The following is a 22,359-nucleotide window of genomic DNA, read 5'->3' on the forward strand; positions in this document are numbered from 1 at the left end:
TACTTGTGAGCTGTACGTATATCGTCCATTGTGGTGAGCGAATGTCTCTTTAAGCCACGAATTACTTTCAGAAGTACAGCTCTGTGCTGTGCTACTCTTATTCTAGCTCAATAAAATGACGCGATGTTTAAGGCGAGCTTAAGTATAATGAACGGACGCTAAAATGTTCGCCGCTTGGGATTGAGACCAGCCAGACTACATTGCATATTATGAAAAGGTTGCTCCATACAGGAGGTTCCGGCTTCTGTCTGGCACGCTACACCAGTCTTAATTATTTTCGCATGCTAAATGCTACAATACTTTGTTATTCTACATGCGTATCACGTATAGGCGAGCCAACTTTGGCCTTTAGACTTGACTTGTTTCTTGGAAGAGAGAGAGAGAGACGCAGCAGGGACCGTGCGGGTTGCGGTTTAAAACGATGGCTTATGGGCAAGTGATTTGTTATAAAGGGACTCACAAGCTCTGCTCGACTTGATATCCAGCACCTGGCCCGGCCATCGGGCTGGGTCTGGGTAGCTCGGCTTTGTCCAGACTGGGGTTTGATACACTGTATTATCTTGTTGGGGGAGCCGAGTCGCACACAGAGCTCGACTCTGGCCAGGTGCATGAATAGTGTGACAGAATTATCAGCCTCAAGAGCGTAAACATTCGTACTAGTAGAACCATTATCTCGATCCACTTCCACTTCATTGCAGTTATCGATGAAAAAAAGTCCTACGGCAGAAAACTTGCTCTGCTTGGCAAGAGAATGTTCATAGTTTTGGCTATGAACAGCGAATAAAACAGCGATGTCTATAAGGCACTTCTATAGAATAGTCTTCGTCCAAACAAAAACAAAGATGTTTCGGCGCGTAGGAGACTTGAAGTGTTCAACAGTTGGCGGGAGAAAGGAAGTCCCATCCTGGAGTGGACGTTTCGAAAAAAAGCACTAGTCTTCGTCAAGGGCCCTGATGAAGAGAAGTAACCTTGCTGAAAGGTTGGCTCCAGGATGAAACCATTATATCGCGCACATAGCAGGCCTAACACTTTTATTTAACTTGCAACGGATCACGTTAAGTAAAGTGTTGCTTTGTCCAAGGAGGTACCCCTTTCCGTCCTTACCACAGCAACACCTTGATAGTGACAGGCCTGGCCGGGCTTGCTTTTCTTAAGCTCCGGGTTTGGCCAGGCTTTAAGTTGTAAGCGGAGGGCCAAATCTAGACAAGGGCTTGGATGAAGGCTGTGAACAGATGTAGGCGGTTTTCCACACGTACGCATTCGATATCGAATCAGCGTGGACAAGACGTATAACCTGTGAAAAGTAACAGCATGCTTTAAACACTGCAAAACTGACTTGAGCAGCGTATAGCGGAGATTTGTCTATATGGCGTTCATAATTGTGTGAAATGGCACATCAGTATTCATATCGAATTGAAACTCAGCCAAATGTATGATTGGAAAACACGTATCGTGCAGCTTGAATTATGAAGAAGAACAAACAAACTTAATTACCAGCAAACAGCACGAATATATATTTGACACGACGCCACGAGCACAAAGGAACTAGCGTCGCCAGAACACAGCGACCTGTGTGCACAGCGACCAGCATTCTATGAAACGAAGGTTCAAAACCCAACAATTAGATGAGAAGGTGGCATACATTTCGAAATGTCTTTTTTTTAGCGTGTCCCTATATGCAGCCTTTGCCGATAGCATGCAAATCAAGGCATGTTTTACGGTCGGCTTCTGTGCCTCTGTAGTACAATAACTTCAACACCACCGGGGGACAGAAGCTGACCTATGGATTCACAGCGGAACCCTGGAAACTGACTCTTTCTAGCCCAGCGGTGCCAGTGCAACTTCGATAAATACTGTGTCATACCAGAAGAGTGCATACAAAACATATACAAGGAAAGCGCACACCAAATACTTCGAAAATTCCAGATTAAACAAAAGTTGGGCTTGAGCACTCATCGTGTCAATAGTGGCATAACAGAGGAGTAAGCCGTAACGCTTAGGCGCTTTATTATTGAGCGCGTATTGCCGTGGTCACCTTGTTTACTGTATGCAGATGAGCGGGAATCGAAGCCATCACGCACAGGGGAATGAATAGTTGAAACTTACTTTGCACCCAAAAGACTAAACAATTTGCAGAAAAACTATTTTTGTTGAACCTCTTGTTTCTTTAATATACGTTTTACTGAAGGTAGCAAACTTTTGTTACGGTTGTTGGGGCGAATGTGAAGCGCGAACCGAAACTTGAATGTAAGCAAGAACATCGCTGACTCACTAAGGAATAAATGCATGCGAGGCGTTTGGTACGCATGTGGATTCGAGTGCGAGAAAATGGGAGGAACGTTTTAATGCTTGCCGGTTCGTTTTGTCTATCGGACGATGCTCGAAACAGCGATTCTGCGAATAACCTTCAGACGGATCGGTCAGTTTCCATAAGTTAACATAACGCGCAATAGCATTATCCAGAGTCCGATCACGGGCTCTTCGGCCACCGCGATTAACAAGCGCGCATATCCACGATTCCTTCCACGTAATACTGCACTCGCTCAATTTATTGCACGCGCGAGGCCTCTGCGTTGATCCCGCGGTTTTCTCTTCTTAACTTGGTGAAAGCAAGAAAGTGCATCCGTGCGCTCGACGTTGGAACATGCTGGATTTCGAAGCGGACTGCGACGATCATTTGAGATAGGGGCCACGTTGGGAGGGTGGGTTGAGCTCTTTCTTTAGTTAACATTGGCGCGTTCGAAACCAGTTCTCACCCATCGCATTAATGAGGCGGCAGTGCTTCCAGTGAATGGTGCCACCTCGAGCGAACGTTCAAGGTTTTGTGAAGAGGAGGACGCTTGAAGCTGGACTTTGTTGCTGATTCAGGCGAAGGAGAGGGCGACAGGATCTGCCGCGTATAAAACCCACCCACTTTTTCTGTAGATACGTCTTCGTTTCAACCAACTCTGCACTTGTGCCGCGACTGCGAAGGTGAGCCCCTGAGCACCGGGATGACCGCTTTGCTTCGCGAAGATTGCGGATACCGAATCACCCAGTTTTCGGAAGATGCCCGTTGTCGCGACGTCATGCCGTGAATCTCTGTGCCAGTAACATTGCCTTGTTGTCCTCGTTCAAGGCAGCCTGCATGTTTTAATGGCGTGGCTCACAGATTTGTGAGTTTTAGCACCCTGTTTCTCATACTACAGCTCACGGTTTTAGCCGGAGTGTCGGCTGCATACATTGGTGGACACTTACGTCTTGCTAAACCATTTAGAGTATCTGTAATGACAGGAAAAGAAAGCATAGTTTCCCACGCAGTGAGTTAGCACTAGGAAAATACTGGACACTGTTTGGCTGATTAGGTTACAGAAGTAAGAATAAATTGAACTCGATAAACCAAAGTCAAGTGGGTCTAATACTCTGTCATAAACTCATCAAGTGGGTCTAATACTCTGCCATGTAGGCATCGTTAACATCTCATGTGTAGCCGCGTAGGTGAGGTGGCACCTGACGCGATATTATTAATGAATGACCATGAAGTGAATGTTTTAGAAGATGGTGATGTCCTCGAACGTTTTTGTCGAAGCTGCCCTTAACTTGAACATAATCATTACCCCAACATCTCAAGTGGCTGAGTTATACACAAAAAGGCGTTTTTAGTATTCTTGCTTGGCAGGGCTTTCAGTATTCATTATTTGTCATGGCGTTCTTTGGTCATTTCTGACCCTTGCGCCATTGAACAACACACATCCCCATCAGCATTTATCATTAATTGCTAACTCAGCATGACTCAGAGTTCTACTAATGGCAATATGCCATTTCATTTAAAATCGTGCCTTTTCAGTGCACGCTATATGCTACAGTGTCTCCCGCAGCAGTTTGTTCGAACAGCTAGAACTCCCTTCGTTTAAGGAAAGCGGAAGCGTGACATTTTTGGATGTCTGGTTTTTTAGCGAGGCAAATGAGTAAGCTTAGTAAGAGCAACTAAATGAGAGACACCATAATAATAAATGAGGGTGATAAGTGAGAGCAACCAAGGAGTGGCACGGTCGCCAGACGCTCACTTTTTTTTTTCATTTCAGCTTGAGTAAGAAATATGAAAGTAAGATGCGCTTAGCTATGCGTGCAGTAGGGTTTACTCTTGAAAGGCAAGTGTGAAGCGCATGCTGAAGTTACACATTGAAATATTGTCGAGGCAAGAAAAATATTAATTCCTTAAGATGGAAGTTGTGCTTGCGCGACAGGTGGAAAATTAATATTTCGAGTAAGTTCGCCAGAATAATCTACTTGTGTGGCTCCAGGATTTTTCATTTCTCTGTTACTGTTATTTTTATTGGCTGAATTTTGATGCTTCTAATAAGCGAGGGTTTGGAAAATGACAAACCTTTATATTATTAGATGGAGATGTCGTTCGTAGAGGAAACGAAATTTTATTGTTTCACATCGTTAGCTCTATTCGTGCGGCGCTTCTGGGGCCCGAGTTCCTAATTTTGTTGTCCTTGTATGCAAGTGAGGAAATTGCAATTTCTGTCCTTCTCCGTTCATTGGGCCTTGTATGCACCCATTGTTTGACTGTTGATTCAACTTGTCATAAAGCCTTTAAATTATTAGGCAAAATGGGGTAAAAGAAACGGCAGGGACAAGAAGCAAAACCGTGGCTGCAAGACCGATTCTGTAGCACATGAAATCCAAGTATGACGTTCTTTCTAGCTTTATACGTGCCAAATATGCCTTATGTCTGTGCTCTAATAGCTCTGTTTATGTTCGCTAGCAGAGTTGGCACTCAGCATGAGCAAGAGGGAGCTAAAGAAAGAAGTAGGAAGAGGAGAGGGGGTAAAGAGAGAGAGAGAAAGACAAGGAGATTCGTAAGGAAAAGAAGGACGTATAGAAAGGCGCGAAGGTTACGCAGAAGTAGTTGTGGTTGGCTACGTTGCACAGAGGGGGGGATAGGATAGTAAGGTAAGGGGAGAGAAAGAGAGAAGAGGAGCATAAATGACGACGTAAAATACGTGCATAATCCATCACTAGCAGGTGGTGTATTCAAAACTTATTATGCGGTCCAGTAGAGCTCAGGAACTTGAGCAGCACATACATAGCCCTCCATGCGGAATTGGTCTGCAAGCACTGGCCTAGAACTTCCTGTTTTCATAAAACAGCCTGCTGTAATAGTGATAAGCACTTCTGTCATGACTCGCTCCTCGGCACGATAGCGTGGGCTGACACCAAATGAGTGTGAAGGTCTCGTCACAGCTTCATGCTCGAGAAACACCATGGGCGAAGTATGTGATAGTTAAGACACTGCAATAACTTAGTGCAAAAAACTGGTGGCTGCACGTACCTGCTCGCGCCGAGGAGACGCGAGTACTCGCGAGCATTTACTGTCTTAGGTGGCACGGCAAGTAGTAAGAGTAGCGTTAGAAAAAGTTGCTAGGCTCGAAAAGGTTGTAACTGCTGATGCGCTACATTTGCGGAGCAAAAGCAATAAATAGCTGAGCTAACTGTTGCCAACTTTGCTACAGCGAAGTCGCCATGGTGGTCAGCAAGTTAATTAGGTCTTGGCCGGCCGCACTCTTTTTTGAGCGATGGGGGACGTGCGATGTACTAGTGCTTTTCTCATAATGCTGTAGCTGCACCTCAGCACCCAAGCTATGCAAAGTTACTCGAACTCAGCCTGTATCGTACTGTGAGACGCCGATGATGGTTATGGTGTAAATGGTAATTCAGTAGCCACAAATGAAAACCCCTATTTTTTTGTAGCTGACTCAGGAAAATGAAAGACAAGGATACAGAAGAATCGACAATGATGTCTTTGGGATTACACTGCGTAATCACTAGGTTATGTTCAATGCAGGGTTAGGCTGTGACCAGTAAGCTGCGCAGGACACCAGGCAATAGAGATCAATGCAAGGAACAGCGCTTCAAATAACCTACTTCGCGACACAAAATATTTTATGAAGTAAGGCCCCGATGCTCTCATTGCGACAGATTAGGAAGCATGGAAGAGACCGTTTGAGATGATTCAATAAAATAGGTACGCATACTTAGTAAATTATCGCATTTGCCATTTGCGAAGCCCTTGCGGCACAAACAGAAATGATAGCCTAATAATAGAAGAGTTACAACATGAAAGTGGTGACTAACTATTAATCAACTAACTTGAGCAATGAAGATCGGGTGTGCGCACTAAAAAAGGTTATCGTAGCTGACAGTAAACTTTTATTGTATTTGTACCGGCAAACATTTGATTGCGCGTTACGAAAAAACGAAACCGCCAGTTTAATGCCCCTTTTCGAAATTTTAATAAAGAAATACCCCACACAGCTTACAGTAGATATAACTGCCAAGCCAATGAAGTGGCAGTATTGTATAACTTGTTCTCACGTTCTCAACCTCTGCGCTTTGTTCTAGAAACGAAGATGAAGGCTACTCTGCTGCTTCTGGTGGTCCTCACCGTCGCCGTCATTGGGTATGTTTCATCTCTAAGAAAACAAAACATGTCAGCGAACAAAAGTTTACCACATGACTTCCTAATTCAACATGAAACCACTTAGTACTTCATGAGGAAAAATAATTTCCATCGCGCATGCTTGACTATGTTTTCACGTGTTATAAAGGTTATCAACGCACTTAACTATTATGGTGCATTACGACACTAGTTGGACGGAGTTCAGATGATTCCTTGTGATTTATTTCAGTTTAGTTGTTTTCATCGCCTTTCTCTCCTCTGCAACCTTGCAGAGACGCCACCACGTTGAATAGCCGTTTCGTGCACAAAGGGATGTGCTTTTTTTCTTCTTAAGCCAGTTGATATTTGCAGCAAAGGCAAAAAACCCAAGGGCAATTTCAAGGAAGAAGATACGAACCAGGGTAATTCTGGTGAACATTAAACCGCACACGGTCTTTACGGAAAATACCCACGTATTCCGCACTGCTTATACATCTGGAAACTAATGCTCAACACTGGCGTCTGAGCTCGTTGCATTGTTTGATGGCTGCTACGCTTGCTAAAAGAGTAAGCACCGACGTAAGGTATTTCTTGCGTATTCTCATCGTGGCTTCACTGCATTTATTTCGAGTCGAACAGTTCACTTCGTATTCAAAGCTGAATTGCATTCTTTGCTGTTATGGCAACCGCATGAAAAACTTTTAAACTGTGATTATACCTGGAGCACCCAGTGGCGTGAAATAGACATGAGGCACGATGCTCAAAATGTGCCGAATATGGGCTACATGCGTGTCGCTTAGTGTGAAGGCGGACTTCAGCCCATTTTAGCTTTTCAGTGTCATGTGCCATTGAGATAGGGCGGAGTCATTGAGACGCTGGAGCAGCTCCAGAGGGCATGGCTCACTTAATGAACGTTGTTTGTAAGGAAACAGTATACGAGTAAGTTGTGCAATACTGAAAGAAATCGCTAATGCAACCATGGTCAGTACAGAACATACTGATGCAAGTCTTAGTCCTTGTACAAATCTAAGGTTTATTTGCTTCAGCGCTGTGATGCAACGTCCAGTGAATGTTCGCCGAGAAAGACGACCAAGCAACCAGTCGTGACGAATGCTGTGCCTCCACGCATTCGCAGACAAAGTACAGGAGAGCTTCATAGTGGACGACTTCGCAAGGTATATCGGTAGATGAAACAGTGCGGAAAGCAGTCATGAATTTGTCACACATGGAGCATGTAGAAAGCACGTTAAAAAATTGAGCCCTGCAAAGGTCTTTTATTTTCACTTTATATTTCACCCACACGCTTGGCGGATTTCAGCATGTTTTTGGCCGGTGGTTCTTAGCCGAGCTAGTTGGCACGTACTTTTTGAAAATCAGCAGACACTTGTTTTGACAACATGGAAAAAAGACAACAACGAATGTAAATACATGTATTGCCATCTTTTTCTGTTTGTGGTTTATATGCTCATATGCGCCCTCGAACGTCATTAAAGGCTCGGTTGGTAGCTGAATAATGCGTCGTCTTCCTTCCGCGTTGTCAACGCAAGCTTATGCAGTTTCCCGATAAGAGAAATGTTTTTAGTAATTCATCAACATCGGATTGAACAAGGTGTCTTTTTAAAGGACGGTCGCTCTATTAGTGCACTGTATTCTAGCGTCATGAATTAATTTATTCATGCAACCTCTGTATTTTCGTGTATGTGCGTGTTTGTGCGCGTCGTGGACGGAGTGATACTTGGTGTATTTTGTTAACGCTACGAGCAGCTCCCTGGCGACCTCTGCCCCGAACTGTGACGCTAGCGCCTGCGACCACAGCAAGTGCCCAAGCCCAGCCAGCTGCAAGTGCGGTACATACAAGGACGCTTGCAACTGCTGCGATGTCTGTTACAAGGTACGCATGTCGGCAGCCGAACATATCAGTTTCATCAGTTTCTTGCAGCAATGATTAGAACGTATAAAGAGGAAGTCAGGGCAGCCGGTCATATTTATTATGCACTGGTAATTACCGGCAGATATGTGATGTGATGATGGCTAATGTAATTGTGTTTCTCATTAGGCACATGCATTAATACAGACAAGAAAACAAGAAAACAGAAAAAGTTGTACGCTCTAATGCCCACACAAACAAAAAAAGCGAAGGAAATATGATCCTGATGTACCCCTTAGAGCCAGAATCTGAGCCGCAGCACAAAACTAGAGCACAACAACCAAAGCCTTTACGATAGTAAAAAAAAGAAAAAAAAGAAGAAAAAAAAACGAAAAAACAAGAAATTGCCATCCGTTAGAAATAATAACGCTAACGCTAATAAAGTAAAAAAGAAACAGAATAGAGGGAGCACTGGAATCTGCAGGCAGCCTTGGCACGCACTTCATATCGACCGCGTCTATTTAGATGTTCTTATTTTTTTCACTTCTCAAGCTACTTGACGCAGTGTTGACTGAAATTATACAAAGTTGCGCTGAATATCAGATACGGTGTATAACATAATATACGAAGGACGGAAATAATAGGAGTCGTAATTAAAACTAGCACTGAAAGGAAAAGTATACTGCTACTCTTCCGGCCCACCTGTTTATTTTACCCCTTGGCAAGCACTTACCATCTAGTCCACGTTCTGCTGCACCATTAAGCCTTTGCAGATTGAGAAACCCCCTCGTCCTTTTCCTTTGGAGCTTACAAGCATGACAAGTATCATAGGCGTGACATAATACAGCCAGGATTGGGTGGAACCCATACTTTGATATTTTGGCTAATGGGTAGCGCTCCTCTAACCGAGTCGTTAATTCCTGCCTTTTCCTTTCCGCCATACTGTGGTGCAGTGCCCCGGCGAGTCTTGCGTGCCAGTCTTCCAGGACAAGTGCTCCGGCAAGAACACCTGCCAGCTGGAGCCTGGCGCAGCCATCCTGACCGGCGCCACCGGCATCTGCGCCGAGAAGGGATACGTCTTCAACAGCGAGAAGGGCCACCATGGTTGAACGAGACAGGGCCTGTCTGCAGTTGTGATTGGGATCGGCATGTGAGCCCCGGCCAAGTGTGATATATAACTTTCGTTTACTCTTTACCTATTGAGTTACAAAGCACGTTACAGGCATTCGCTATGTAAAATAAAGTGCCTTACGTCTTTCAACTTCTGCTTTCTGCTTGAATTCATTTGAAAAGACCTTGGTGTCTTAAAGAAAGTGACTGGCTTTGTTTCTCCTCGATAAACCAGAAAACCAACCATAAAGTGTCCATGTCATTCAGAAAAATAGGGTTTCATGCGCACCAAGTGCACAGTCTCATGTATATAGGTCCTGACGGCGTCTCGAGCACGATGTGCTGTGAGGAACGACTTCAGAATTGACGTCGCTAAGGCATTGTAGAGCTTAGTACGGTCCGAAGTATCCGCGTAGAAGTTTCTCTGAGAGGCCTCGGCGGTGAACTGGAGTCCAAATACAGAATCTTTCGCCGGGCTGGTAGACGACGCAACGATGGTGTTGATTGTAACGTAGGGCATCATGTTGTTGCTGGCTAGTTATACGAACATGCGCGAGCTGTCTTGCTTATTTGGCGCGCTCTGTAAAATCTGTGGTGTCAGTCTCGGAATCGCTGGAATCATGAGGCAGCTTAGTATCCAGCATTGCATAGTCACCTCTCGACTGTGGAGGAGACTGAATGGCATCATCCTCGTTGTTTCTTGCCGACCTGTATTATAAGCAAACGCTACATAGGGTAATATTTTGTCCCAGTTGATGTGCTCCGCATCGACACACATGCACAGCATGTTTTCGAAAGTCTTGTTGGGGCCCTATCACCCACAAAGCAATGGGCTTACGGAACGTAAGCCCATTGTTTTGCGGGTGATAGGTTGTCGTCCGTCTGTGCGCCGTGCCACTGAACGTGAGTACAGTTCGCAGAAGCACAGCCGTGAGCGCGGGTCCCCTGTCGGTTACGATGACCGCTCGAGCACTGTGCCCCAGGAAGACGTTTTCCACGAAGAGTTGTGCGGCCTCAGTTGCTGTGCTGCTCTGACATGCCTTGGTTTCCACATATGGCGTGAGGTAATCTGTCGCAACTATGATCCCCTTATTTCCGGTAGCAGTTATTGGGAATGGGTCCGAGAGGTCTATTCCAATTTGTGCAAACTGCGTTACCGGCACTGCAGCGGGATGTAATAGTCCGGCAGGTTTCTCAAGTGGCACGTTACGTCACTGGCCGTCAAGGCACGTTCGAACGTAATACTTCACCTGTGCTGCGAGCCATGGCCAATAGCACTTCTCTTTGATCCGTGCTAATGTTCTTGTGTAGTCTAGGTGGCCTGAGGTGGCCTGAGATAACAAATGTAAACCATTTTTTGTCGCCATATGTATGTAAGCATGAGCGGACATGAGCGTGATTTTCAGTGAATATGACTGAGGGAAAGTGGACATTAGTGGACGCCTGAAAAATAAAAATAATTATGAACGTGAGCAAGCGCTCCCTAATTCTAACGTATCTGCCCACCATGTTTTTTTTCTTTCAAAAATTCCCTTTGATGAAAGCTAAATGCAAAAGGTTCCGTTAAAGCAACACCTTTGTTTGTGGTAGGTGCTATAATTCCACATTTTATTCTAAGTTGGCTGGAAAAAGAAACAACGAAGAATAGCACATGAAAAGACAGAAGCTACAGCGAAGTAAAGAAAATGTTATTCAGGTGGTTAAGAGTAGTACGTCTTTCTACAGTGCTTCGCTGAGCTCACAAAACACAGAGCTGATCAGCTTTTATTACAAAGGTTTAAGCGAGAACGATATGGCTGTCGGTCTACAACACGGGAGCAGCCTCACTCAACGATGTGCATGTACAGCAAATTTAGCGTAATCAGCTTCGCACCTTTATCCACGCTTACCCCATTTATATTTGCACTAAGGATCTCAAGAAACAATGCTGCCACCTAGAAGCGTTCTTCACGCTGTTAAATAACTTCAATATTCTACATTTGTGTTCTGTCTGTTTTGGCATCCTGCTTTGAATTACACAGGATTCGCCGAAGAGACAAATCTTAAGAACAGCGACCACGCGTAATATATATGTCCCCGTTTTCACGTAAAGAAATATTTTTCTTATAAATTACATACACACTGATAGTAATAAATTTGCCGCATTAAACAAACAATTTTGTGCATTTAAGTGCTGAGGGTGCGACGTGCGCGCGACTGATGAACATTATTTTATAAGCTGCACAGATGTAATCTTATTTTGGGATGTAGTTCAACGAACACCAAAGAAAGACTGACATTAGCCTGAAGAGTCCGTATTCTGCTTGAGCAGTGCATTTGTATGTTCTAAAGATGAACAGTGACCTTTGCCGCCGTCTCTTTTTAAATGTTTTGACCGTTGTACAGGTGCACAAGGCTGTCACTGGCGCACTTGGCTGTTTATGCTTCACGTAAGTGCCATTTCTTCAATGCGATAAATACCGCGAGAGAAGAACAAGAGGCGGTGATCAGAACGCTCTGCTTGAAAACGGAAGGTCTTTTTTTTAAACAAAACATAGGATTCTTTTTCCTAGAGGTATTTTTTTTTTCAAGTGAACTTTCAGCCTGAAACGACACTCTCAGCTGAGCTCCACTGAATGGTTAGTAGAATGGTTTTCATCGTTAAAAACAAACAGACTAATACATTGAATTTGCATATTTCGCGGAAATATGCTTCTGCAAATCTCGTCGTGCATACGGAAAAGCAAGTGAATACGAAGGACACATTCAACTATTTTGTGTTTTCCTTCGTTTATCTCTGTGCTTAGTGCATGCATACGCAGTAGCCCACAGGATGTTGGCTAAGGAATAAATATGACGGTAAGGTATAGAAAACTGGTAGAACAAAGAAGTATTTAAAGCATTTTAGAAAAGTGTACTTTACTCTTCTAAAGATTGGGTGAGGGAACAAACGCGAGTTAATGACAACTTAGTTGAAATAAAAAAAAAGAAATGGGCATGGGCAGGACATGCAATGAGGAGGGAAGATAACCGATGGTAATTAAGGGTTACGAACTGGATTCCAAGGAAAGGGAAGCGTAGCAGGGGACGGCAGAAAGTTAGGTGGGCGGATGAGATTAAGAAGTTTGCAGGGACAACATGGCCAAACTTAGTACATGACCAGGGTAGCTGGAGAAGTATGGGAGAGGCTCAGCTCAGACTTACAAATGAGTTTATTGAAAAACAAAACAAAGATCTCATATATGTCTGCTGACAGAGTGTCCTCTCATCATCATGGTTTACAAAGATGAAAACATATGAAGCAAACATTAGTATACACAGCGCGATTCGATCGAGGGTAATGCGTGGAGCGTAAATCAGCGTACTCCTTGTCTGACAGAGTAATTGAAGGGTAGCTACTGTAACCCACTTCCCTCCTTATGGCATGGGATGCTTTAATGATTCCACATCCCATGAATGCACCCTCTTTTGAAGGAACTGCTGCTTCCTGGATATCTGACAGTATATGAGGCGTCCGCCGTCTCGGCAATGCGCTGGCAAATTTAATCTTGACGTCCCGGAAAGAGATCGTTCATGCTTCCTTTATCACTGGTTAATGTATCGGTACCAACTAGCCCAACTATCAACAATCTTTTACCACCGTTTCACAAGACTGTTCGATTAAACCAATTTAGGCCTCCATGACTGACTGAATACTGCATTGATAACAGCTGTATGTAATAACAGGTGTACATTGTTATCACTGTATATATCATGATCACCACCCAGCACCTCGAGTAGCATGTCAGGCGAACAGCCAAGCCAGCATCTCCAGCATATCATTAAAGCTTGTTTCTCTTAGTCTGTATTTTTTACCGGTGACCATTTTCACCGGCTAGCCGTTACTGCTACGAAGTTATCGCTGGATGCAAGAAGCGTGTATACGTATTGGAATTTTCCCGAAATGGTGTCACCGATTTTACAAAAAAAGTACTTTTTCTAGCCAGATTGCACGCACGAAGTGAAATATGGTGTAAATTTTAGAAAGTGCTCATTGCTAAAGTTGCGTTTTAAACTTTACTCGTTTTCTTTTGGCACAAGTTCACCCAAAAACCTTCTTTGATCACGCCTTTGACAGGTTTTTATTCCCCTCCGACCCGAGAAGGCAACAATATGCTCGGATCAGATGCTGCGTGTTGATATCGACTAGTGCTTCCACAATAGCGGCCCTTAAGGAGTCTTTAGCTTAGGGTGGCTGTTTGACAGTATCCGTTACATTTACGCCTCCACGCACAACCGGGCAGCAGACTAAAGTATTGCGAACTGAGATGCCACATAGAGGGTGACGTGGGCGCAAGAAGTCGGTTAGCCACTTCTTGGTCGTGCAAGCCTCGTGAATGGAAGGGACTCCATTAGTTAGGAGTGGAACTTGATAAATTCATGCTCAGAAAGCCTGAATGTTGATTCTTCCGCCTGAAACTGCACGCTTCACAATGTCTACCACTGGATTTTCACGCCTTCTCCTTTACGATAGCCTTCTCCTGGACATGGGGAAAGTGAACCGCCCGATAACGTCTGACCCCAGGCCTATTTTTTGGTCACACATGACACTTGGCCACGAGCTCTTGCTTCACCCAGGAAAGAAAAAGAAAATGTCCCAGTAAAAAAAAAAGCAGTGATATTTGAGTCACTGTGGCCTGCGTGTAAAAAGACAAGGAGCGCATACGACTTCATTTCCTGCGTCATATTGGGAGCTGCTACCGAGAAATTATTGCGCTGTATTATTGACAGAGGGATCAGTGAAAGAACAGTAAAGCCACTAGGCATAAATAACGACACTATTAATGCTTGTGGTGTTTCCAATTTGTGTACTCGAATACCTCGCGTACACTGAAATTCTAGGCGCGTTTCTGGCATGCTTGCCATTACTAAATTCAGGTATAGGGAAAGCGCGAGAGATTTCCCTAGAAAAACCAGCTGTAGGCACATAAGTAAGGGTGAAGCAGACAAAGCAAGGTGAATTTCTTGTGTTCCATGCTTTGCAGTGGGCCTTTGTGCTTGTAATAAAACCGGTCTAGAACGTACGTCGCCGCAGTCTCGCAAAGTCAAAGCAACGCAACAGTATAGTCCTCCGATACAATAGACTGCAGAAACGGCAAATGAAAATGCCCTGTCTGAGTTTTACGAATGCCTGCATTGTGTTTCCCTTGGCATAATAAACCATTGTCTGCCCGTGTCTCCACAATTATTTCGTAGCTGAGTGAATACCGACCTTGAAAGACGGAACCAAGATGTTTTTTCGTGACCGTCGTACTCAGTGGGCGGCACTCAAAGTGCGTTCAGCAATAGTTGTGATGTCAACATTCGATATTATTTTATTAATATGCGGCGTATGCAACGTTCATGCCATTGGAGGTGACGTATTATCTTTGCATGTTTAAAAGAAAGATCACATTTAGGGAATGCTAGTGCCTTTAGGTGGCGCTGGATACTACTTGTCACATAGATGTTTATCGCCGTTGTTCCAGTTGCAGCAATCATTAAGCTTTCTTCAACAATGCCGAATGACGCAATGCAATATAAGGATCGCTGCTCTAGCTTCTTTTAAATTTTAAAACTGACGCATTGGGTTTAACTTTATAAATTAACACTGAGGCTGTGAAAGACGCCGCAAAATGAAGTGCTTTGGAATAATTTTGTCCATCTGGGTATCTTTAACGCGCATCGAAAGCACGGTATGCCTGGGCGTTTTTTCAGCATTTCGCTCTCATCAAATTGGCAGCCTCCGCGTCTATAATTAGAACCCGTTAACTTGTTCTTACAGATTAGTAAAAATGACACTAAGGTAAACCGTCGACACGCGCAGCAATACTTATGGGTACAGAAACTAAGCCAGATTATACTTCGAAGCTTTGCCTGAAAGGGACGCAGTCACTATAACACGAATTAATTGATTCAATAATTTTCTATTGTTTAGCTCTTGATTTAATACGAAGGTGGATAAAGGGAAGAACCTGTCTTCAGAGGAGAAGGCACGTTGGAAAGAGCACGATCTACAATCGGTCCAAAATTGCGGGTTTCTGGCAAAAGCCACGAGATCTATGGTGGTGCTACATTTTTCTAATACGCCCTACGGTCGGATACTTTCATCGTAAATCGGGAACTCATTTTGGCAGAGGTGTTTCTTCGCACAGTTTTGTGTGCCTGAGTACCACATGAGGTGTTTTGCCGCTGGTATAATAGGCTGCTTGCAGTTGAGGCAGGTGGATGGGGTTGTGCAAGGGACTTGTTTTTTCTAAGCTGGCCGCGGCTTATGTGTCACCATTGGCGTAGCCATCATACTAGCATATGTGCTCTGAGCAGACATCTGCGAAAACTAGGAATTATATTAACTTGACCTTCGGGTCTGCCGGATAAGGCTTTTCTGGTGTAGTGGTTTTTTTTTGTTTGGCACTCTGCATCGTAGTTGTGTTGTAGTAAACATTCCAGCACTGAGCATTCTTTGGTACAGCAAGTCCTTCGTCACTGAATTATCAACAGGCACGTGAATAGAAAAAAATTAAGATGTAAAATGCCAGACAGAAAATATTTAGCTTGCACACCTGGTGCACAGAAAGCTTTACAAAAACAAATGAAGTCCTAAATAGCAAAACTGAAGGCAATGCTGAATGCAGACTTCCTAGAAACTTCCATTCTTTACCACAGTCTGTGTGATTATCTTGTTGGAAATGAAGAAGCAACACAGTTAAGATGTTATTTAGTAACAGTGGCAGAGAAATTGCCGCACGACATCCGCATCAGAAATCGACATCCACGCCCGAAATTCTCGGTGCGAGGGAGGGGGAATGTGTTGCGGAGACATTACGGCGTCGGACTGCTGCTGTTTTTATAAAAGGAACTGTGAAGCCCTGCTGCTTCTATAAAAGGAAGAACGTACAGGTGCATTTAATCTAAGCTGAAGTACGATGCCCATGGTCGAAGAGCTTCAAGACTGCACGGCGGCACCAACATACGAAAATTTGGAGCACTAAACATCGCTCGAATTACTGGTAGTTAGTATAGCACTTTCCCGCCAAGCATTTTAATTCGAGAGGTATAGAGACTGTTATGCATATTGAGTTTTGTACCTGCACTGAACAATAAGATATCCAGTAATATATAAGTAATATATAACAACGTTGGTTATTTTTACACGAACAAAAGAAGACCAAATGTGACAAACGCGTTGCGTGGGTCAGTAGTGATACTTGATACCCTCCCTTTAGCCCTTTAGAGGCAAAAGACCCACAGAAAGGAATTGAAACATGGCGCTACTTTTGCAAGCAACGACTTCTATTATACTAATATGCAAAATATTAAAATCACCTTCCGTTTTTCGGCAGTAGCAGGCGGTAAAATATTCGTGCGCCAACATTGAGAATATCAAATTGTAGATACCGGTAGTGACGTCTGTATGTAGCTGTCATAAGAAAACAGCTGTCAAGAAAACAAGGAAGAAAAAAACACGCTTTGTAAGATATGGTTATAATAGCTACAGTGCTCTGTCGTATGACCTGTGATAAACTAATACTGCAAGCTTTATATTTGTATCTCGCACCGTGCTTTTTCTTCATTTTCTTTTGTCAACAGCTTCGCTAGCGTTAGTTTGGACGCACGGTGTGTGTCAAAGGGGCACGACACATGCCCTCTATTCCGCATTTAACAAGAAAAAAAAAGTGAAATGAGTATTGAACAAAAAAAAGTTTTTTGTCTCTGCTAAGCGGAAGTCATATCCACATAAATTTTTCTTTTTGCGCTCTTTATATGCTATGTTTGCTGTGTAAAGGGGCCACTGTGGGCGTTCGCAATGGTTAACGCGGGGGTCAGGTACGGCACATAAAAATGTAGGTCAAGCGGCAAGCTAGTGCTGATGATGATTCTTGGAAAGTGGTCATCTTTACTACAGCTTGATTCAGTCAGGATTCAAATGGACAATAACAGTTGACGTAGGAATTAGGCATCCGTTTCATGCCATAATAAAATTGAAAGGGAAATGGCGTGAACATCTTTCAGTGACTCACAGCCAATCAAGCCTGAAGTGAGAACCATAAAATTAAAATTTTTCTTTAAAACACACTGACAATTGCACCAAAAGTACGTAAACATTTTGTGGAATGGTATACTAACGCTGTTTAATTCATTACAGAAATGCGAGAAAGTGGCGTCTACTTGACACTATCGTCCTTCAGTGACCATGGAATTTTACCCTTTTTCGAGCTAAACTGGTTCGGAATACCACACAGATACATCGGACTTGTATCTGTCATGTTGTCAACAAGGAATCCGCCCCAAAGTCCTTCCGATATTCTCGCCCGCCAGCCTATCAAGAAACCCACCGAATCGTTCGTTACACGTATTAAAGCACCGAACTTCAACGTCACTACTTTGATGAAAGGAAAGTGCCTCGGGTACTGGGCCCTTGTAGTGGAAACATCGGGAGATGTGAAATCGTCGAGGCCAGATAAAGTGCTGTATTCATCGTGCTTGACTCCTCAGCCTCGATGGATGAGAGAGAACTGTGCTGCCCTGTCTACGATCAAGCTAACCGATATGCTAATCCCCGGAACGCACAATGCCGGAATGTACAAAGCAGGGTACACACACCCGCACGAACAGTTGATATTTAACCAAGATCAAACCACCTGGCAGCAGCTCGCGTACGGTATTCGCGGCCTGGATTTGAGGGTGCAGTATTGCAACGGCGACTATTATATTACCCATGACATCATGCGAGGGCAGCCGACTGTACGGCAAGTGCTCAGGGAAGTTCGTAAGTTCGTGGAAGAAACAGGGGAATTGGTGCTCTTGGATTTCCACAGGTTCCCCAAAGGTTTCGAGCAACAACGCAAGGTCGCCACCACACGACACGATAAACTTGTGCATCTCATTGTTACGGAACTGAAGGGTGTGCTTCTGAAGCGGTTCGACTACTTGAAGACAATGGGTGAAATATTAGGGGCGTGTAGGAATGAAGGGAGAACGCACGGCGGTGTCATAGTATTTTACAATTCCAGAGACTACCATGGACCTTACCAAGAGTTCTTGGCTCCCGGAGTATGTCAGAAGTGGCCTAACGCACAATCCAAGGAGGCGCTGATGGAGTACCTAAAAACAAAGGCATGTGCGCGCGGGGCGGGTTATATGGTCGCTATAATGGCGGAACTCACACCCAAATTTCCAAAATTCGTTGTTAGTACACGCAAGTTGGCAGAGTGGGTAAATCGCGACATAACGGAGCTTTTCAGGCGCCAGCCGCAGAAGTACTCTGGCATTATTGCGACAGATTTTTTTCTTGGGAATGGTATAATTGATGTTGCAATTGAGTCCAATCTGTTGAGGGGGCGCCAAATATTATCGAATGAAAAGTTTGGTCAACGCAAGAACTGAAGTATGAGTGACATGATGTAAACAAAAATACTTTGGAGCTATTTTGTATGTACGAATGCCAATGCTCTGCTACTTCCAAACATTCATCAGTAGCATTGGAATGCGAAGACGTCCATACAAGACGGAACTTATAATTTTTCCGCTTTCGCTTTTATATACGAAGCACATTGGTGTCTAGCTTACGTTCCAGTCGGGTAATACTTTTGTCGTGCTAACCCTCACAAACTATGACTTGTTGCCTAACGTGTGTCCTACAACAACCTTGTACCCTTGTAGTTTGTAAGTTGCCACGGTAAAGAAAAGCAAACTTCTGTTTTCCCTTGAGCCAGGACTTTAACAAGGAAAATCCGGTGTGCCTATATGACTTTCAAGCCTTTATGGACATATACAACGACGGGCTGTGATCGATCAGAACTTCACTTCAATATAAAATTGGTAACAAGTATGAATCTGTTTCGAAGCTACCAGTGCAATTTCGAAGAAAGAAATTGATTACATTAATACTATTCATCAACTCAAGTGAGCTGGCAGCGCACAAGTTTATATACAATAAAATACATTTTTCAGAAGGTATTGTGTCTTTTTGAGCATTTATTAATAGGTCGGTGAGTGGTAACTAATGAGTGAATTAAGTGTGCTGCTAAGTGTCTCATTTCTAATTAATAATTTTCACTGGACGTCATAGAATTTTCGAATGGGGGTGTGGAGACAGGGAGATTGGTCAGACCATCTCCATTTATTGAGGTGTTTCGAGGCAGGTCATGAGCTCTGAGACAAAACAAAGAGACAGTGAATGGGTTGTCGTCGCACCGTCCTGGAGCTCGCTTGGTTCTCTGCGTGAACCTCGCGTTCCATCTAGAGCTGGTGGCAGTAGAGATGCCACATATGTTCCCCACCGAACGCGAACTTCTGGAGAGCGCGAGGAAGAAGCATGCACTACACCATGGAGGAAGGAAAATGATAGGAGGGAGCATACCGGAATGCGATTGAAGCCAACCTGGTGGCCCCACACGTGATCGCACGTCAAAGTTTGCGGTTGGTTTTAGTGTTCCCGCTCTCCAGGCAGAGCCACGGCAGGGCAGCTGAACAATAAGTGCACCCTGAATAAAAACTACTGGCATAGCTACTGGGAGCCAAGCGTCTGAGCAAATCTCGGTTTTTCCTCCGCGATCTCAACGGAAGAGGTCACGTGTTGGGCCACCACCGTGGCTTCACGGAGCGTTCACTTGCCAAGGCTGGTTACGTGATGTAATGCTCCTTGCTATATATTTCCTTCCTCCATGTACTATACTCCGTCTCAGGTATCAGGTGCAGCGCTGTCGAAGCTACGCAAGAAGTTAGGTGTTGAAAGCGCATCACTCCGCGCGTTCCGTCCATGCTTCGCTGCGCGCCAACGACGTTTGCTCGCACGGGCGTGCACGTGAAGCTGCCGCGACGGGCTGACGATAAAAATGCCCGAAAAATAGCGCAGCCATAAACAAATTGACCTAAAGCAACATGATAGCCCTATACCATAGAGTGTTCGGTGTTTCTAAGGATTAATTTTTTTTCATACAATACTGAGCCTATATAACGGACAGGGCCCGTATTCACAAACAGTTCTTACGCTAGTAAACTTCGAAAGAACAAGAAGCGTCCAACAGAGACAGCGAAAATATTAAAGTTTGTTAACGAACACAGTGGTCGTGTTAACGAACACAGAAGTGTGGTCTCGAGAGTTCATAAGAACTGTTGCTAAGAAACAAAGTTAGTGAGATTTGTATGGTTAAGCAGCATGATTATTTACAGTCTACGTACATGGTCGGCAATTATGTGTGTCTGTCAGAAAGTTCAGCTGGAGTTTGCGTTGAAGTGATGGGGTCGACCATAGTACTCTGGTGGTCATGGCTCAGAGTGGCACTTCGGGCGAGTGTAGCACACGGCAACGTGTTGCGAAGTGCGTGGAGGCAGAAGCACTTGAGGTGATGTGGGATTATGTCGTCAGCGTTGGTGTTCTTACACTCTTGTGAGTAGCGTTGGCTCACGACCGTGTGCGCGTGTCTGAGTGCACACCATGAAGTTAAGTGTGGTCTCGGCAAGGCAATGATGCCCATACGTGGTGTCGCTGGAACCAGTGTTGAGTTGTTACTGTTGCGCAAACCTGGCGGCTTGCGCAGCAGTAATTTTTATTTCTAAACGTATGCGGAAAGCGCTACGTGCTTGTATTGCATGTACGCGCAGGAGCGTCTTATCATCAATGATGTGATGCCGATGGTTGTGTTGAGCTTGTTTTTTATCAAAAAGTATGCTGTTCTGTATGTTGTACGCATGACTCCAAAGAATCTATGCATTGTTCGCTTCACTTTGCTGAGTGCTGGTAGCCTGCACCTTACGGGAGCATGAGCCATTGCATTAAAGGGCATGAGCCACTGATAGTTCTCTGTCGATGTTACGCCACAAATAAATCCCGCGATCATAGCCATAGACAGCTTCGCTGTAAAAGGTGGTGATGGTTGAGCGTAGCAGTAGATCCTTCTGGCCAGTGAAAGTTGAGTCTGATTAGCGCGGTGTGCGCAGACTATCTGCAGGTATTGGTTATGTTCTGTTGGTCGTCCCCATCAGAATTGCGTCATCAAGGCCGAGGTCGGGGCTTGACAGGGAGTCGACCAAGTGAAAGGAAGGCCCGCCAGACCGCGGGTGGCCAACGCTGCCCTCTTGCTGGCGCCGGTGTGTAGATGCCTTAGTGTGGCCCACGAGTGAACATCAGCGGCACTGAGGCAACCTGTGGTAGAGACCGAAGCTTGAAAAGCGCTGGTGCCAACAAATCTTGAAGCGCACTGGAACACAAACAAACCTTTATAGATAACGAGACATCACATCGCTTCTGCGTTTTGGTGCGCTTCAAGACCTGCTCAACACGTACTTTAATCAACTAGCTTGAGTTGCTCCCTGGTTGCCTTCTGGCGATACAAATTCTTATGGGTGCTGCAGCCGAACATGTTTATAGTCGGTCGTTATGGTGGGTGGCTGCGTCAGAGGCGTGTTGCCTTGGTAAAGCGTGGCAGCTGTACAGGCGTTGCAATAACAAGACCGGGGCGCCGCCTTGGCCAACTGGAACTTTTGAATGTGTTGCCGGGTACATTCTGGAAGCAGTAGAAAATTCTGGTGGAGGACCACGGTAGGACGCGAAAGCCGGCTGAAGTTACAAACTGCGATGGGTAATGGCTGTGGGGGGAGGACTCGACGTGGCTGGTGCTGTGATGGTCGAAAGTGCGCAGATTGTGGTTTCACGTAACAAGAATGGGGTGTGGCACTGTCAGTTCAGATAGGGCCGGCATGAATGTCCTGAGTGCGTCATAAGCCTGTGGCGTTGGAGGTGGGACATCACGACGCACAGCAGGCGGATGCACATCTATCATGATGCGGTGCTGGTCCTACTGCGATGTGATTGCATGGAGGCAGAATACTGCCTCGGGCGTGAGGAGCCAGATGATGGGCTTCTGGGCGAGAACTGCGAGAATGGTGGTAGCTCGAGGATGAAGCTCCCCGTTGCGGCAACCGGCGAAAGCAACATGCTGCTGACGTGCGGGCC

General features: G+C 44.8%; 2 protein-coding genes across 2 annotated transcripts; both read left to right on the top strand.

The window, feature by feature from the left end:
* Nucleotides 1-2,873: 2,873 nt before the first annotated feature.
* On the top strand, nt 2,874-9,555 carry LOC135899994 (8.6 kDa transglutaminase substrate-like). Its single transcript, XM_065429424.2, has 4 exons — nt 2,874-2,973; nt 6,391-6,448; nt 8,192-8,318; nt 9,248-9,555. The coding sequence occupies exons 2-4, from the start codon at nt 6,399-6,401 to the stop codon at nt 9,401-9,403; spliced, it is 333 nt and encodes a 110-aa protein (XP_065285496.1). The 5' UTR covers nt 2,874-2,973; nt 6,391-6,398; the 3' UTR covers nt 9,404-9,555.
* Nucleotides 9,556-14,617: 5,062 nt separating this feature from the next.
* Nucleotides 14,618-19,355, top strand: LOC135899993 (uncharacterized). Its single transcript, XM_065429423.1, has 2 exons — nt 14,618-14,777; nt 17,548-19,355. Exons 1-2 carry the CDS (start codon nt 14,654-14,656, stop codon nt 18,786-18,788), a joined length of 1,365 nt encoding a protein of 454 aa, XP_065285495.1. The 5' UTR covers nt 14,618-14,653; the 3' UTR covers nt 18,789-19,355.
* Nucleotides 19,356-22,359: the final 3,004 nt, after the last annotated feature.

Source organism: Dermacentor albipictus, chromosome 4 (assembly GCF_038994185.2).
Source record: "Dermacentor albipictus isolate Rhodes 1998 colony chromosome 4, USDA_Dalb.pri_finalv2, whole genome shotgun sequence".
In the NCBI taxonomy this organism is placed as follows: domain Eukaryota; kingdom Metazoa; phylum Arthropoda; class Arachnida; order Ixodida; family Ixodidae; genus Dermacentor; species Dermacentor albipictus.

Excerpts from the sequence above, each read along its gene's own strand:
- LOC135899994 (XM_065429424.2), top strand. The coding sequence starts at position 6,399 with ATGAAGGCTACTCTGCTGCTTCTGGTGGTCCTCACCGTCGCCGTCATT. Across the intron at positions 6,449-8,191 it reads CTCACCGTCGCCGTCATTGG|CTCCCTGGCGACCTCTGCCC; the intron begins GTATGTTTCATC and ends CGCTACGAGCAG. Across the intron at positions 8,319-9,247 it reads GCTGCGATGTCTGTTACAAG|TGCCCCGGCGAGTCTTGCGT; the intron begins GTACGCATGTCG and ends ACTGTGGTGCAG.
- LOC135899993 (XM_065429423.1), top strand. The coding sequence starts at position 14,654 with ATGTTTTTTCGTGACCGTCGTACTCAGTGGGCGGCACTCAAAGTGCGT. Across the intron at positions 14,778-17,547 it reads CAACGTTCATGCCATTGGAG|AAATGCGAGAAAGTGGCGTC; the intron begins GTGACGTATTAT and ends AATTCATTACAG.